General features: G+C 39.7%; 2 protein-coding genes and 1 pseudogene across 4 annotated transcripts in view; all 3 read right to left on the bottom strand.

Annotated features, from left to right (window-relative positions):
* LOC101824703 (putative vomeronasal receptor-like protein 4) overlaps positions 1-14,530 on the bottom strand; it is a 28,511-nt gene extending 13,981 nt beyond the window's left edge. Inside the window, exons 1-2 of the mRNA XM_040739395.1 lie at positions 14,501-14,530; positions 13,648-13,702 (exon numbers count right to left, since the gene is read on the bottom strand). The gene's annotated coding sequence lies outside the window, so the exon portion shown is untranslated. The remainder of the gene's footprint in view (positions 1-13,647; positions 13,703-14,500) is intronic.
* Vopp1 (VOPP1 WW domain binding protein) overlaps positions 1-17,340 on the bottom strand; it is a 148,824-nt gene that overhangs the window by 92,476 nt on the left and 39,008 nt on the right. The window contains exons 1-3 of one of the 3 annotated variants that reach the window (XM_040739400.1): positions 14,501-14,558; positions 13,648-13,702; positions 9,591-9,630 (exon numbers count right to left, since the gene is read on the bottom strand). The exons of 1 other annotated variant lie outside the window; for it this stretch is intronic. In XM_040739400.1, coding sequence (XP_040595334.1) covers positions 9,591-9,617 — 27 coding nt within the window. In that variant the 5' untranslated portion in view covers positions 9,618-9,630; positions 13,648-13,702; positions 14,501-14,558. Of the gene's footprint in view, positions 1-9,590; positions 9,631-13,647; positions 14,338-14,500; positions 14,559-17,340 lie in introns of those variants that run through there. One more of the 3 variants, XM_040739397.1, reaches the window with a different exon arrangement.
* On the bottom strand, positions 1,791-14,555 carry LOC101824446 (annotated as a pseudogene).

The raw sequence follows: 17,340 nt of genomic DNA, 5'->3' as shown, positions 1-17,340 counted from the left end.
CTTCTCACTACCAAAACCCCAATTACCAATGCGCTACCCCCACTTGTCTTCTTAATCATCCACGTCCCTTTTTGGAAACCAAAACCAAGTTCTTTCAACCTTTCCACACCAACCCTCAAAACGTGTTACAGACTGTTCCTCTCATGATTTTCCAAGAGCCTCCACAATCATCCATGTTCTTAAAACATCTCAATTTCAAAACCCACCTAGACACCCCAGGAAAGACTTTTCTGATATAGCAAACACCTTTCAAATTGTATTCTCCCCAGCACAACCAGCCCCTGCTTTCAAATAACAGCTGTTTCCCCAGTTAACCTTGTACAGTCAACCTAAATTTTCCTGTCTGCTATCAAGAACTCTCAGATTCCTGATATGTACTCCTGCCAACCAATCACCTGAGTTTTCCTACCTTTTGCCTATTCCTAATGGTAGGATCTATGCTTCTTTCCCTGGTCCTCAGACTCCTCTTCCCAACTCTTAAAATCACGAGATTAAAGGTTTCAAACATACCCCTAAGATAAACATTTTCCCAAACTCCTTAAGTTTACCTCTGTCCCTATTCTATCTGCCCCAACAGAATACAAATCAACTACTGAGTGCTGCAGCAACTCTAGTTCCAGCCCCAAATATTTCCTCAGAACCTACATCATGATATACCTCACAGACTCAACTTCCCTAGTCTCAGGTGGTCTCACAGAATCTGACCGACACAGCCTGCTCTCCCCAACCTTGACCAACTACCTCAGGTCCCCAAACAACAATGCTCCATTGTCAGCAGAAAGCAACCAGAGTAAATGATGCCCACTAACCCAGCACCCAGGTACCAAATAAAGCCAAAAGGTGGGAATGAAGGGACTCTAGACAGCCCAAGCATGGCAAATGTGGCCCTGGCAGGCCTTGCTCTTCTCCTCCTTTCCCATGCCTTGCTAAAAATCCATTCTTTACAATCTTGAAGCTGACCCCCAAGATCCATTCCCTTATTTGACCACTTCCTCCTCCTGAGACTGACTACCTAGGTCCAGATATAAAAGTATTGAAATCCAACAATGAACCCCCTACCCTGTGCCTCACTTAATTAACCTGGCCAATTAAAATTAAACACCTCTTCCTAACATGGAATTTTCCCTCTTACCATTTTTTAGATGTGCATTGGTGTTTTACCTGTATGAAAATGTCAGGTGTCTTGGAATTGGAGTTGCAGTTATGAGCTGTCACATCAGTGCTGGAAATTGAAACCTGGTCCTCTGGAAGAACAACCAGTGCTCTTAATCATAGAGCCATCTCTCCAGCTCCCCCTTTCCTTTATAAATTGCCATTTGCCAATGGGCCACATCTGTCTCTTGTATACCCAGAGGCAGTCCTCTGTATCCCCCAGTTCAAATCCCGTTCCACCTGCCCCTTGTTCTTTCTCCTTCTCTCTCACAGTCTATCTCCTGACTTGGTCTCTTATTCTCTTCCCTTTGTCTTTCTGGGTCAACTAAATCTCCTTTGTGCTAAGAATTTCATCTTTCAGTGTCTTGAGCCAATTCTGCTCCCTATACCAGAGACCTAGCAGAAAGTCAAATACTCAAATTCAGCATTCAGGGAACATTTATAACTGAAAGTAAAAAGCAAACACTAGGAAAATTACCGTGGAAATGTCAACTTATGGTGTACTATGAACTTAAAGGACTCTGTAGTACTTTGTGGCAGAAACATAAAAGAATGTGTATGTGTTGCAGCACAAATTTAATTCATATCATTAGAATCTTGCTTTGCTACTTGAGTAATTGAAGTTTAAGATGAATATGTTTAGGAAAAAAACACATTTATTTAACTGTAACAGAACGGCACCTTACAACCATCTGTAACTCAATTTCCAGAGGATACAATCATTTCTGGCCCTTGTGGGCAACAGGAATTCACACATGCATACGTGCTGTAACAACATTCATATAAATAAAAATAAAGCAACTTTTTTTTAAAAAGAGAAAAAATTCATCTTTTAAAAATATTTAATGCGTGTTTTTTCAATATATTGGTTATTCTGTTATCAGAACTGATTTGTACCAAAGGAATAATCGTGGGATAGACATTCACCACAAACTTCTGAACAGCATTGGCGGCTGGGTCAGCCATCCACAACAGAAGTACAGAGGAAGAGATGATGAAGTCCACCCAGTACATGACCACAAAGACAACCATCAACAGCAAGATGGTCTGCATGGCCCTTTTCTCAGGGGACGCCCTCAGGTGGCTAAGGCTGTGAAGATGCTTGCATTGCCTCTGATGTCTGAACAAGATGATCACCATGTATGCACTTGTGGTCACCATAACTCCTACAAGAAATACATCTCTGGAGGTTGTCACTGTTAAAATAATTGCCCTGATGATGTAGTTCATGGGGAAGAGTGAGCAATATTTAGTGATCTTTATCTGGTTGGTCTCACTCATATTGTTAAAGGCCCCAACATAGAAGATCCACCTAGTACTGAATGACAAATTGAGAGTCCAAACAAATAAGAAAGCATAGATCATGTATTTTTTTTTTAGTTTATGTTTAAATTTTGCCATCAAAGAGGTGTTGGGACTAATAGTGAAAGCCTGGAACACACTCAGGAGGCAGGTGAGGCAGATGGAGAGGCCTCTCATCATTCTGTTTACATAAAAATTTATCTTACACTTGAAGTCATTCTCAAAGTTCAGTGACTCAAATACACCTGTAAGCTAAATATCCCCTCCACTGAGGACCAGCACTATGTGGATGAAGGCCAGTTGACAGGAGATCAGGTCCATGAGCTTAGATTTATGAACTAGGATTATGAAAATGTAGCAAAAAAGGAGAAACATATTGTTGAGGACTCCAAGTCCAACTTGGAAATAAAGAACATTCTTCATTGAGGACATATGTGGAAAGTGTATTCATCTTGAGAACATAGCAGAAACATTTCATATATCTGAAAAAAATAATATTCATCAAACTTGTGATGCAATGGTCAGTTTGTCTATATCAACATTCTGTTTTACCTACCTACTCTTGATTAACCTATCTTTTAATTTTTTGAAATTCCACATTGGAAATGTCCTATATTTCTATATACCTTCCATATTGTCTCCTGTGCATATAGTATAGTGTACATAATAAATGCATTCTCAGCCATATTCAATGCAGAATGAACACTTTTTATGCCTGGATTGCACCTAGACCTCATGCCTTAGAAATCCAAACCTATTAATTTTACTTGCATTGCCTCATTTTATAGTTAACCCTGAAAACAGTAGTGATGAGCATAGAATATTAATCATATTTGTACAACTGAATAAAAATTATGTCTATCTGGGTAAAATTACAAAGAAATCTAAAAGAGTGAGGTCAGTCACTCTTTTCATAATTATAATAAGCTCCACTTTGCAGCTATCCAGATTTTCATTCATAATTCTAATGGAATCACAGTTGATAATTCACGATAATCCCACTATTTTAATCAGCAATATGTCTATCTCAATATATCTATTTTTATTTTCCTTTTTCAGTGAACTCACACTCAAGAATCTGGACTTAAAGACACAGATACAGTTGGAGGCCATTAGTGCCCCCTATTAATTATATAACATTATTGTTATAAATGCTCCTGGATGGCTCCCAGTTTGCTTCCCATCCCATTTAAAACTTGTGTGAACTCCACTTTTGGTTTAAAGAACTAATGCTCAGCTATCAAGATAAGCACTGTTTTTCTTTATTTTTCTCAGGGGGCAGTGGGTTTGGTAAATACTTAATAGTATGATTCTTTGGGGGACTTTTCATCCATCTGTATTGTTACTTTACTTACCTACCTCCACCATCTGTATTTATCCCCCTCTTTACCTAAGAATCCCCATTTTCTCTACCAGATAAATGGTATTCTGCTAATTCCCTGTACCTCCCTCCCACCTTTTTCTTTATTTCCCTCCTCCCTGCCAAGGCGCCCACCCTTCCCCATTTACCTGGTGAGATCACTTGTACCCTGCTATTCTCCACTCTATAGCTGCCCACTACCACCCCCATCCTGGCCATGGTGCCATTTGGCTTTCCTGGCATCTGTATTTACTACAGGGTACATATTCACTCTGAAGATTTGGTGCTAATAGCCTCCACCAAAGAGAACATGTGACATTAAGACAAACACTACTTTCAACTAATTGTGACAAACATGAACTTGCTGAGGATGACCATATAGTGATCCTGTTTTGGAATTTCTGTTTTAAAAGAAATTCGTTCCCATGCAGTTGAAATCAAGGTTCCCAGAGTTACTATACATCATCGACAAACAGGTTCTTTTTTTTAAAATATAGTTTCTGTCAATTGTGTTAGCTTTGGTGTTTATGTTATTTATGCTGGTGACCAGTATCACTATTTTAGTATAATTCATTTCTTTAAATCAGATCTGTGATAGAGAAATAGAAAACTACTACACTAAGATTATTGTGATAAAGAGTGCCCAACTGTATTTTTAATTTTAATTGTATTTTCCACATATATAAATGCATGCATGTATATACAGAAATAATGCAGAAATTAGTATATGAAACCACCCTGTAACATCCCCATGAATATAATAATACAAACCACACACTTTGCATACATTGTGTTTTCTCTTTAAAAACTTGATCTAGTAAAGGAACACATTCACCCGAATTATCAGAGTCAGACATATGATTTTCTCACCAACATACATTTACAGCAGCTTCACAGTGATGTTCTTTTTTTTAAAGCTCTAGAATATATGCTGGAAGATGGCTCAGTGGTTCAGACCATGTTTTACTCTTGCAAAGGACCTGGTTAGATTCCCAGCAATGACATGGTAACTCAGAACCATCTGTAACTCTAGTTACAGGGAATCTCTTGCCTCCTCTGGTATTGCATGCAAGTACTGCACAGACATACATGCAGGAAAAACACATATGAAAATAAACTGTGTAAATCTTACATAAATAAGAAAGAAAACATGTGATTTTATTTATTAAGGATAACAATTCCAACCTTCTTCTCCAAACTAAAAGAACTATAGCACATTTCAATTTTCAAATAGCAAATGGACAAACTATATGAATAATAATTTTATTAATTATACATCTATAAATTATTAGTATGGCAATGTATTATAAATAAAATAAAAAGATGATAATATAAGTTAAAGATAGTAATCTAAATTTTTTTCTCATGCCAAAGCTATGGACTTCACCCTCTCTACTTCATACCCAGGCTTTGTAAATATTTATCACCTACAGAAAATGACTTGTCTTCTGTTTCATTATGTGGCTTCTTTCTCTGGAAGTCACTGGAGGTGAGACTGGACCAGAAAAACCGTAGCTTCCATGACTACACACTGAGTTGTTAATATATACACGAACTGAAAAAGTCATTTGTTTCATTTGAAAAAATGAAGTGCTTGGGTTTTCACATTAGTTTAAATTGTAGTTCTTAGTTGTAAGCAGTAAACACAAAGTCTATCCACAAGCATTCACAATAGTAGAGATGACATCACTATGAAATGGATCCAGACCAAAATACAAAGCAGTCTGCAGGCAGCTGTCTGAAGAGACTCACAGCAATAGAAACCAGGAGCTTCTTCATGCATCACTCTACATATTTCTGAGAAAATAATTTTACCCTTTTATTAACAAAGTATTTGATTTTAGAACAGTCTTGTTTTATGAATTTATGGTGGATTTTGCATTCTGCTTTGAGGTGATAATAGTATAATAAACATACAAACATATTAGATTGTTTAGTGAGTAATGACCTTAAATCAGTATGGCTGCTCAGAGAGAACTTAAAGTGATTATGGGACTTTCAGGTGACAAGATACATAGTGTTATTGCCCGATGTACTGTCCACTGTCAGCAACATTAGCAAGTCTTCAGGAATCTCAAGAAAATGAAGACATTAGCCACTCAAATTAGTTCCATGAAGTCTTTATGAAATACATAATGCCAACAGGAATAAATAGTGATTATTTAAGGTATTAATTCACAGCATTTACCTTGTATTCTTAAATAACTTCAATGTATAAACTACTCTTTAGAAACTGAATTAAATTTAGCTCACCTAACTGGCAGCACACGGACACTGAATAGAATGTTGCAGTCTGACACTTATGAGCCATCTCCCCTGAGATGAAGCAGCAGCAGCAGTGACTGCAGAGACTGTGGGGAAGCAGTCAGACCTGAGCTTGATCACAGGTCACGTGGTGTAAGTCTGGGAAAGATATGAAAATGTTCACCGGGAGAGAGAGCAAGAGCGAGAGACAGACAGAGAGAGACAGAGAGACAGACAGAGACAGAGAGAGAGAGAGAGAGAGAGAGAGAGAGAGAGAGAGAGAGAGAGAGAGAGAGAGAGAGAGAGAGAGAGAGTATGACTGGACTACTACTGGGTCTAAGAATATATCAAGAGCACATTGTGTACTGAAGCTGCTAACATGAATATGTTTATGGCACCTGAGTGAAAACCTGAGAGTTACATCGTGTATGCTCATGAGATAGATGAACTTTAAGGAAAATGGACAGTGTATCTCTGTTTCCTGGGTGACTGTATCAAATCCACGGGGTCCTGCCTCATCATCAGTGCAGACTTTTAATGTGAATTACTCGAAACAAACTGAAAACTCTAGAATGCTTGCAAACATAAACTCATGCTTCCATCATTTGGTTTTCATGGTGTGATGCCCTGTGTCTGGAGACTTAATAACATTTACTAGCATCATTTTATTCCATTTTTCAAAAACAACGATTTCATAATTCTCTGTTTACCACTATGATTTTGTTGTATTTTTGAGGTGAGAAACAGTGACAGAGAGGGGTGGTCTCAATCTATAGTTCAGACTGGCTGCAATCAAACTTGCAATTCTCCTGCCTTAGCCTCCAAATAGCTGGGATCACAGGTGTTTGTGACCACACCTGCCTTCCCATTCCATTTAGTCTCCTAAGTACATTAGTAAGCGATAGTCCAGCAATATAAAAATGGACATACAATGTTCAGCAGCTAAACTTAAATTTACTTGGCATATTTTGTGAATGCCTATCTTAAGGAACAATGTATTTTGTAACTACTAGAGGAAACCTTTGGGATTTCGACTTTAAATAATTTTACATTTTTCAAAAAATGAAAAAAATTCTCACTGCCAATGAAAAGCTTACCAAAATTTATGTAGGAATCAATGTAACAAGGTTCAAGTTAAAAACTCAAAATATTAAAAATTAACTCATTTGAATTAAAACATTCACACTCCTACTGAAAATTATCCAGTTTATATTTTCATAAAGATAACTTTACAAGAATTTAATGAATACGTGATATAGGATTTCTAAATACATTTGACATGCCCCAAAATATCTACTTTGTTAGAAATTATTGTAATAGAAGAAGCAAATCTATGAAAAAATAAGCTTATTTATAAAATGTTAAGAACATTTCATGTTTTACTAGGTCATGAAGTGAACCTCACCTAAGAATTCCTCCTAACTATGGCCAGGTGATTGTGGCGCATGCCTTTAATCCCAGCACGGCAGAGGCAGAGGCAGAGGCAGAGGCAGAGGCAGAGGCAGAGGCAGAGGCAGAGGCAGAGGCAGAGGCAGAGGCAGAGGCAGAGGCAGAGGCAGAGGCAGAGGCAGAGGCAGAGGCAGAGGCAGAGGCAGAGGCAGAGGCAGAGGCAGAGGCAGAGGCAGAGGCAGAGGCAGAGGCAGAGGCAGAGGCAGAGGCAGAGGCAGAGGCAGAGGCAGAGGCAGAGGCAGAGGCAGAGGCAGAGGCAGAGGCAGAGGCAGAGGCAGAGGCAGAGGCAGAGGCAGAGGCAGAGGCAGAGGCAGAGGCAGAGGCAGAGGCAGAGGCAGAGGCAGAGGCAGAGGCAGAGGCAGAGGCAGAGGCAGAGGCAGAGGCAGAGGCAGAGGCAGAGGCAGAGGCAGAGGCAGAGGCAGAGGCAGAGGCAGAGGCAGAGGCAGAGGCAGAGGCAGAGGCAGAGGCAGAGGCAGAGGCAGAGGCAGAGGCAGAGGCAGAGGCAGAGGCAGAGGCAGAGGCAGAGGCAGAGGCAGAGGCAGAGGCAGAGGCAGAGGCAGAGGCAGAGGCAGAGGCAGAGGCAGAGGCAGAGGCAGAGGCAGAGGCAGAGGCAGAGGCAGAGGCAGAGGCAGAGGCAGAGGCAGAGGCAGAGGCAGAGGCAGAGGCAGAGGCAGAGGCAGAGGCAGAGGCAGAGGCAGAGGCAGAGGCAGAGGCAGAGGCAGAGGCAGAGGCAGAGGCAGAGGCAGAGGCAGAGGCAGAGGCAGAGGCAGAGGCAGAGGCAGAGGCAGAGGCAGAGGCAGAGGCAGAGGCAGAGGCAGAGGCAGAGGCAGAGGCAGAGGCAGAGGCAGAGGCAGAGGCAGAGGCAGAGGCAGAGGCAGAGGCAGAGGCAGAGGCAGAGGCAGAGGCAGAGGCAGAGGCAGAGGCAGAGGCAGAGGCAGAGGCAGAGGCAGAGGCAGAGGCAGAGGCAGAGGCAGAGGCAGAGGCAGAGGCAGAGGCAGAGGCAGAGGCAGAGGCAGAGGCAGAGGCAGAGGCAGAGGCAGAGGCAGAGGCAGAGGCAGAGGCAGAGGCAGAGGCAGAGGCAGAGGCAGAGGCAGAGGCAGAGGCAGAGGCAGAGGCAGAGGCAGAGGCAGAGGCAGAGGCAGAGGCAGAGGCAGAGGCAGAGGCAGAGGCAGAGGCAGAGGCAGAGGCAGAGGCAGAGGCAGAGGCAGGGAGATCTCTGTGAGTTCGAGGCCAATCTGGTCCACAGAGTGTATTCCATGGCAGATTCCAAAGCTACAGAGAAACTCTATCTCAAAAAAGAAAAACAACAACAAAAGAATTTCTAAGTACATGCAAACTTAACAGAATAGAAAATTACTGATAAACCCTAAATTAGTTAACATTTGTTGTATATTCCAAGTTTAAGATTTATACATCAATGCATACGTTGAGAACAGTAGTAAATTGAGAAAATACAAAATATAATTTAAATGTATCTTAATATTCTAAACATACTCCTGAAAACCAATGTGTTCTTTGTGTTTCCCACTACAAGCCATTTCAGGTGTTTTGTGAGAGGGATGGAAAATTAACACAGCTGCCTTTAGTTAGGAGGAACCATGCTTTTAGAAGTACAAGAGTATAATACACTCAGGAGAATCCATAATCAGATATGCTCACTCATATATTCCACTTGCAGCCACTTTTTACATAGACATGAATGCACATTCATTGTAAAAAGAGATGACTTTCATGAGGTTTTCATCCAATATGTAATACCCATTGGTTGCCTCCACCCTATTAGCCTTTCCTGTCTCTATCCAAACTTCTGCTAGGCGCTGTCCTCTTTCTAATAACTCCCCTTCTACTCTCACATATATTATATTCAGAAATCATAGTAAGTGAAATCTATGGTCTTTACAGATCATTAGAGTGATACTTTATGTCTACAAGTATCTGCTGTGCTTGCTTATGATACATTATAGCGCAAAAGTAAAATTCTAAACAGAGAATTTTCTAATCACTGCATTACAGAAATGCTTGCTTCATTCTACCACTTGCTTTCAGTTATTACTATTAATGAAGAGAAAAAAGAAACGCTCACCCAGATGGGCCTCTGATTAACATCCATGTACAATGAGGGCCTAAGAAACAGTTATAAGGAAGAAATGTCATCACCTCATCTCCCTCTAGACCCATAATTATCATGTCACCTGGAAAAGGGCAGTTCGGGCACTGAGGTTGTTAGAAAGTCATACCATCCAATGGAAAGTTCGCTTTCCTATTTTCAGGGAAACAGTGGAGTAGGAACATCTGAACCTTGGGTTTCCCTGTGTGAGCTATTCTCCCCAGGTCATTTATGTCTATGTGGATTAGCTGATCCCAGTCCTTGTGGACAAAACAAAAGTAAAAAAATATCCCATTATAAGAAGTAAGAAACACATTTTTGATTCCCCAAAGAATCCTTCCTGCTTGAAAAACACTCCTGATGGCATCTATACTTACTTACAGTGGCTTCAGACTCTCACTTGGAAATTAACAGCAGATTTGTTAAACATAAGAAAATGTCACCTCCTCTAAACACCATTGGGGAAAAAAACCTTTGTTACATCCTTAGCCATCAGGGAAATGCAAATCAAAACAACTCTGACATATCATCTTGCTACTGTCAGAATGGCTAAAATCAAAAACATCAATGACGGGTTATATTGGAGAGGATGTAGAGAGTGGTGGGAGTGCCAACTTGTATAGCTGATGGGGGAAGTCCTTATGTGTATATGTTTTTCTTATACGTGTAAATAAAGCACTGTTGGCCAATAGGGATGCAAGATAGTGGGGAATAGGAGTCAATGAGGATTCTGGGAAATGTAATCAATAGTAGGTTGCCATGTGATCTCCTGGAAGGACAGGATGCATCAGGATAGCATCCTTAGAAAGATAAGTGCTTATAAAAATATATGTTAGTAATTATGGGTTAATAATTAAGTCAGAGCTTGCTGATAAGAAACTATAACAAATGGCCAATAGCTTCATAATTAATACAGCATCTTGTATGTTATTTGGGGGCTAAAGCAGCAACAGGTCCCAGGTTGCTGGCAGGAAGAATGCACATTACTTTGAAAATCAGTATGGAGATTCCTCAGGATGATGGGAATCAGTCTAACACAAGATCCAGCAATTCCACTCTTAGGCATATACCGAAAAGATGCACATTCATACAACAAGGACGTATGTTCAACTATGTTCATAGTAGCATTATTTGTAATAGTCAGAACCTGGAAGCAACTTAGATGCCCCTTAACTGAAGAATGGATAGAGAAAATTTGTTAAATTTATACAATGAGTACTACTCAGCAGAAAAAGAATGGAATCTTGAAAGTTGAAGTCTAATGGATGGATCTAGAAGAAACCATCCTGAGTGAGGTAACCCAGTCACAAAAAGACAAATGTGGTATGTGCTCACTCATAATATGGATTTGAGACATAGAGCCTACAATCCACACTGACAGAGAAGCTAGGAAACAAGAAGAACCCTAAGAGAGACAAACATGGTGCCCTGGAAAAGGGGAAAGGGACAAGAACTCCTGAACTAATTGGGAGCTTTGTTGGAGGGGAGAGGGAGTTAGGAGAAAGAGAAGGGGAGAGGAGGAGAAAAGAGGACATGAGGGAGCAGGAAGATTCAGTCAGTGGAAGAATAGAGGAAAGCAAAAGATACCATAATAGAGGGAATCATTAATGATATAAAGAGAAATCTGGCACTAGGGAAATGTCCAGAGATCTACAAGGATGACCCCAACTAACAATCTAAGCAATAGTGGAGAGGTTGCCTTAAAAGCCCTTCACTTATTATGAGATTGATGACTACATTATATGCCGTCCTAGAGCCTTTATCCAGTAGCTGATGGAAGCAGAGGGAGACACCCACAGCTAAACATGAAGGTGAACTCATGGGATCCAGTTGCAGAGAGGGTGGAGTGATGAGCAAGGGGTTCAAGACCAGGCTGAAGAAAACCACAGAAACAGCTGACCTGAACAAGGGGGAGCTTATGGACTCCAGACTGATAGCTGGGAAACCAGCATAGAACCAACCCAGACCCCCTGAATGTGGGTGTCAGTTAGGAGGCCTGGGCAGTAGTGTTATCAGTAGTTATCCCTAGTGTATAATAGGATGTTGGGAGCCCATTCCACATAGAGAGATACTCTCTCAGCCTAGACACACTGAGGACAGCCTAGGCCCTGCTCCAAATGATATGACAAACTTTGAAGATCCTCTATGGGAGGCATCACCATCCCTGAGAAGCAGAAAGAGGATGGGATAGGGGGTTAGTGGGGGGCAGAGGAGGAGGGGAGAGAGGGAACTGGGATTGACATGTAAAAAAAAGCTTGCTTCTAATTTAAATTAAAAAAAAGATTCTTCTATACCACTATTAGGCATATACGTAGAGGACACTCCATCCTACAATAGACACATTTGTGTATTCATAATATCCAGGATTTGGAAACAACCAGATTTCAATTAACAGAAGAGTAAATAAAGAAAATGTGGTACATTAATACAATAGAATATTACTCCAACATTAAAAGTAGTGAAATTTGCAGGCAAAGGGATGAAACTAATAAAAGTCATTCTCAGTGGTGTAACCCAGACCCAGAAAGACAAACATGGCATATGTTTGCTTATATTTTGATTTTAGCTATTAAGTCATTAATAAACAAGATGTGATAACCACAAAGGTTAGATATAGAGTTATGGGATAGAGGTCAGGGATCTCACTAGGAAGGGAAAATAGAATAGATAGTTATGGATGAATGATGGGGTCTAAAATGGGAGGATCAAATAGGGGAAAGTTAGGGAGAAGAGGAGCAAGAAAGGGAATGCAGGGAGGGACAGATAAAACTAAGCAACACTTAAGGGACCATGTGGAAAACTTCCTACAATGGAAGCTTCCTAGAGTATATACATGTAGGAAAGTGATCTGAATGAAATTGCAAATGACAGTGGGGACAGAACGCCAAATGAAACCACTCATCACCAAATGAAGCTTCCAGTAATGGGAATCGTTATATCTAATTGAATTGTTGGCCAAAGGGGCTCCATGGGAACCTGAATGTACCCCAGAGCATTGTGAAGATTATTGTTTGCTCTGTAGAAAATCATAGACAACACTTGCTGTCCTGAAGACAGTACCTACGAAACTAACTGAATATGAATAATCCAAGCTGAGGCCTATCTAAAGACTTCATCCCTACAGATTAGAGTTCACCATGTCCTGCTTGCAAGATACACTAGGACACTGGAACCCATCCTCGACACTGCTTGTGTGGTCAAGGTCCTGATTTTAAATCAGCCAAGGGACCAAGAAGAAAACAAAATACTAATAAAAGAATGTAGCAATAAAATGACTCTAAATGACACTCTACTGAACTCATGAATCTTTCTTGCTCAGATATCATCAGAGAGGCTTCCTCCAGAAGCAGATGGGAACAAATGCAGAGACCCACAGCCAGAAAAAACACAGCGAGAATGCATGCAAAACTGAGCCCTATACCGATGTCTCCATCAAATTCTTCTCCTCGGGCTCATAGAATACTTTGGAAGTGGTGGCAGAAAGATTGTAAGAGCCAGAGTAGACAGAGGACAGCAACAGACAAGGTCTTCTAAAGAGCAACAGACACATATAAACTCAGAGAATGGGTCAGCATGCACCTGATGGGCTCCTAGACAGAAAGGAGAAGTGGATACATGCTCTGTCCCAAATCCAGAAGATATCTCCAAATGGAACATTATTTTTCCCTAAGGAAGCCTCACTGGGGAAACAAACCACTCATAGGGGTAGGCCCCATGTCCTACATAAACAGTAGATGCCTAACATAAAATGAACTTGATACAATCTCCAGGACTTTTGCATATATTATGACTTCTAGTTTTGTCTTTTTATGAGTTCCCTATGTGTGACTTCGTGTTTCCATATCTACATGTGTTTCTTATGCTTATGTTTCTTACTTGACCAGACAGTTTTTACATGTTCAATCAACAGTCTTACCTTTGGTGCCTGTGTTAGTGTTTTGGCCTGGTTACCAGTATCAATATTTAATTGAATTAATTTAATTCTGTACTTTGAAATTAGCTTTGCGACAAAGAAGCAGAAAACTACACTTACCTAGATTCCTGTGAGAAACGGTGCCCAATTATATTGTCAAGTTCACGTGTATATTCTTCACATATAGATGGATGCATGCATGTGTGTATAGAAATAAATCAGAGGTTAATGTATGAGTGCACACTGTAACATACCCATGAATACGATAACACCATTCGCACATTTTTATATTTACATTCTATTTGCTTTTAAAAATCTTTATCTAGTATAGGTATAGATTAATCTTAATTGCCAGAGCCAAACATCTGATTCTCCCAACAAAATACATTTGCAGTAGGTTCTTCCTACAAAATACATTTCCAGTACCTGTGCCATGGTTTTCAGGTTTTTTTTAACTCCAGGATAGAAGCTGGAGAGTGGCTCAGTGATTCTGAGAAAGATTTACTCTTGCAAAAGGACCTGGGTTAGATTCCCAGCAATAACATGGTGGCTCAGAACCATCTGTAACTCTAGTTCTGGGGAATCCACTGTCCTCTCAAACCCAGGCATGCAGTTCGCACACGGACATATGTCCAGGCAAAACACTCATATACATGTAAATGTAAAATAAAATAAATAAATAAATCTTAAATAAATAAAAGCTCCAGGAAACACTTAATTTAGCCTTGTTCTCCAAACTGAATGAAGGGAAGTCCAATTCAAATTGTAAAATTACAATTGGATAAACCATATACGTAAAATAATTTTCAATAATTATACATTTACAATACATCAATATACACATGTATTATAAGCAATATAAAAGGATGATAGTATAAGGTAAAAGGTTATAATCTAAAATGATTTTTTCAAAAGTTGTGTTCTGCAACCTGTATATTTCATATTCATTAATTTATAAATATTGATGACTTACAGAAAGTGATGCATCTCCTCATTCATCAAGTGGCATCTTTCTCTGGAGCTCACATCAGCTGAGAATGAACCAGAAAAGACCATAGCTACCATAGATGCAAACTTAACAGAACAGAAAATTACTGATAGACACTAAATTAGTTAATATTTGTTGTGTATTTCTGGCTTAAGTTTCATAACAATGAATCTGTATAGTCAGTTAACTTGAGAAAAGTAGGAAAATGAGAAAATACAAAATATAATTGAAATGTAATTTAGTATTATAAATATACTCCTGCAAATGAATAGATGTAGGTTCTCTGTTTTTCACCCTCTAAATTATGTCAGGAATTTTGTGGAAAGGATGGAAGACTAACACAGTTGTCATCTGCTGTGTTTACCTGTGATACAGTAGTGGTTCAAAAGTAAAATTCTAAGCATTGAATTCTATAACCATTTTATTACAGAAAACCTTGATTCAGTTCACTGTGCCCTACTTACATCTCTCACTATTAATGAGTAGAAAAGCAAACACTCACCTGGTTGGGCCTTTGATCAACATCCTTGTAGATTAGAGCCCTAAGAAGCAGTTGTAAGGAAGAAATGTCCTCAGCTCATCTCCGTCTACACTCATTATTATCATGTCACCTGTAGAGGGCACTTCTGACCTTGAGCTTGTTAGAAAGTTGTGCCATCAAGTGGGAAAGTTCACTTCCCTGATTCCAGGAAGACAGTGGAGTAGAAACAGCTGAGCTCTGGTTTTCCCGTGTGTGAACTATTCTCACCAGACTTTATCTGTCTATATGGATTAGCTGATCCTAGTCATTGTGAATAAAATAAAATGAAAAATAATAATATCCTATTTAAAAGAAGTAGAAAAACATTTTTGATTTCCCAAGGTATCCTGCATCATTCCTGACTGCAAAACATTCCTGATAGTCTCCATGCATAGCTGACCGTATTTCAGAGTCTCATCAAAAAATTGACAGCCCTTTTGCTAAAATTAAGAAAATGTCCACCCAGACACAGAATTTTCCACGTACACATTGTCCTGCCTGTTGGATGTGCTGGAGTAAGAGTAACCTAAAGTTTGGAGAAGAGGCCAGCCAATGACTAGTCTAGGCTAAAACCCTTCCCAAGAGAATAAGCAGACCCTTGACACTGACTTGATCACCAGGACCCACAGGCTGGATGACCCAGAGACCTAGGATAGAACCAAACATCACAAGAGGAAGAAATGTCAATGTAATGGTGCCTAATAATATTCTGCCATACACTTAGATTGGTACCTAGCCTAATTTTATGAGAGATGCATTTTCCAGAAACTGACAGAAACAGATATAGACACATAGCTACACATTAGGTAATAAAAGCAAAAGAAGAAAAGAAAATGTCTATAGATAAATCCTGTGCTTTGAACTTATTCAAAAGGAAATTCTAAAAAAAAATTCTGTAATTGCTAAAAGAAAGCCTGGAAGAAAGATTTTAAGGTTGCTTGACAGGGACTAAGATATGGGGCACCAAAAGATGATAGAAATTTGCCAGAGCTGTGGTGGTTTAAATGAGATGCCTCCTGGAGTCTTGGGCATTTTAACACTTAGTTTCCAGTTGATGCCACAATTGGGGTGAAGCATTTATCTGTTTATTCTTTATTAATAAAAATTTGGAAGTCAGAATTGGGGATAAGAATCTAAATGATCATAGAAGTGGCAGAGAAGCAACTAGTGACCTCTTCTCTCTCATTCCTAGATCCAAACAAGCCAAGACTCTCTTAAGTCCAACCCTACTACATTCTGCGTCTCTCTATCTGTCCTCTGTCCTGTAAAAATCTCTACATCTAATTTTGTTCACCTAGTAGCTAGTTACAGTCTCTGATTCAAAGGAACTTTATTATCAGTCTCGGGAGCATCAGAATGTGATCAAAATATCCCACAATATTTCTCCATTTTTGTCTCAATAAAAATGGGAAGTTTTAACTCCAACATAGTAAAATTATATACAAGAAGTATAATTATTGGGCAAAAATTACACTCACAATTTCTAGTCTATATGGATTTGGCAAATTCAAAGAAAATACTCCAATAACTATTCTTTTCTGGTGAGACCAACATTTTGTACCTAATTTACTTTCTATCCTAATTTGCATTACAAGTCAAAGAATTTTCTTTCTTTCCTGTTTTTGGCAGGGCAATGGCAACTTGTAATCCAAGCCCCTTAAATGACAATAGCATCCATAATTCACCAAACAACTAAAAATTACCCTCCTCACCTCTTGGGAATGTTCGTGTCATGCTTTTAAGACTACTTTCTGTTGTCTGGGAGCAATTGCATCTTTAGATGACTGAGAAAATTGAGATAATTTTCAAGTCCTGAGAGAATTAGATGTCCAGGCTCTGTGTGAAGTGCAAGTGTTCAGCTTATCTAAAGTCCTAAATGGAGTAGTCTAAGAGGCAGGACCATCTCAGCTAGCCATCTTGAAATCTTCCTGCACAGTTTGTAGTCTAAAGGTGATCTCTGGGTGGTGTTGTTCAGCTCAATGGCATTACCACAATGCAGGTGGAATCACCACTTCGGGACCTCATCATCCTTTTGGAGACGTCCAAGGTCACTCTTAGGAATTGTCACAGTTCACTGCAGAAAACTTAAAATTTTGAATGTCATATGAGCAGATCAAGGAGAGGTTAAAGGATTATAACTTGTTAAGTACATTCAGGGTACATAAACTTAATTCCTAGTTACCTGAATCAGACAGAAGCCCAAATCATTGACAGAATGTGAGATGAAGCTTGTTTTAGAATTATTTAGTACTCTATATGACCATCAATATCACAACAAAAAGTTTAAATATATATTAATATCTAA

Source organism: Mesocricetus auratus, unplaced genomic scaffold, assembly GCF_017639785.1.
Source record: "Mesocricetus auratus isolate SY011 unplaced genomic scaffold, BCM_Maur_2.0 Super-Scaffold_100676, whole genome shotgun sequence".
Taxonomy (NCBI): domain Eukaryota; kingdom Metazoa; phylum Chordata; class Mammalia; order Rodentia; family Cricetidae; genus Mesocricetus; species Mesocricetus auratus.
The sequence above is the reverse complement of the archived record's forward strand: the minus strand, read 5'-3'. Positions and strand labels throughout refer to the sequence as shown.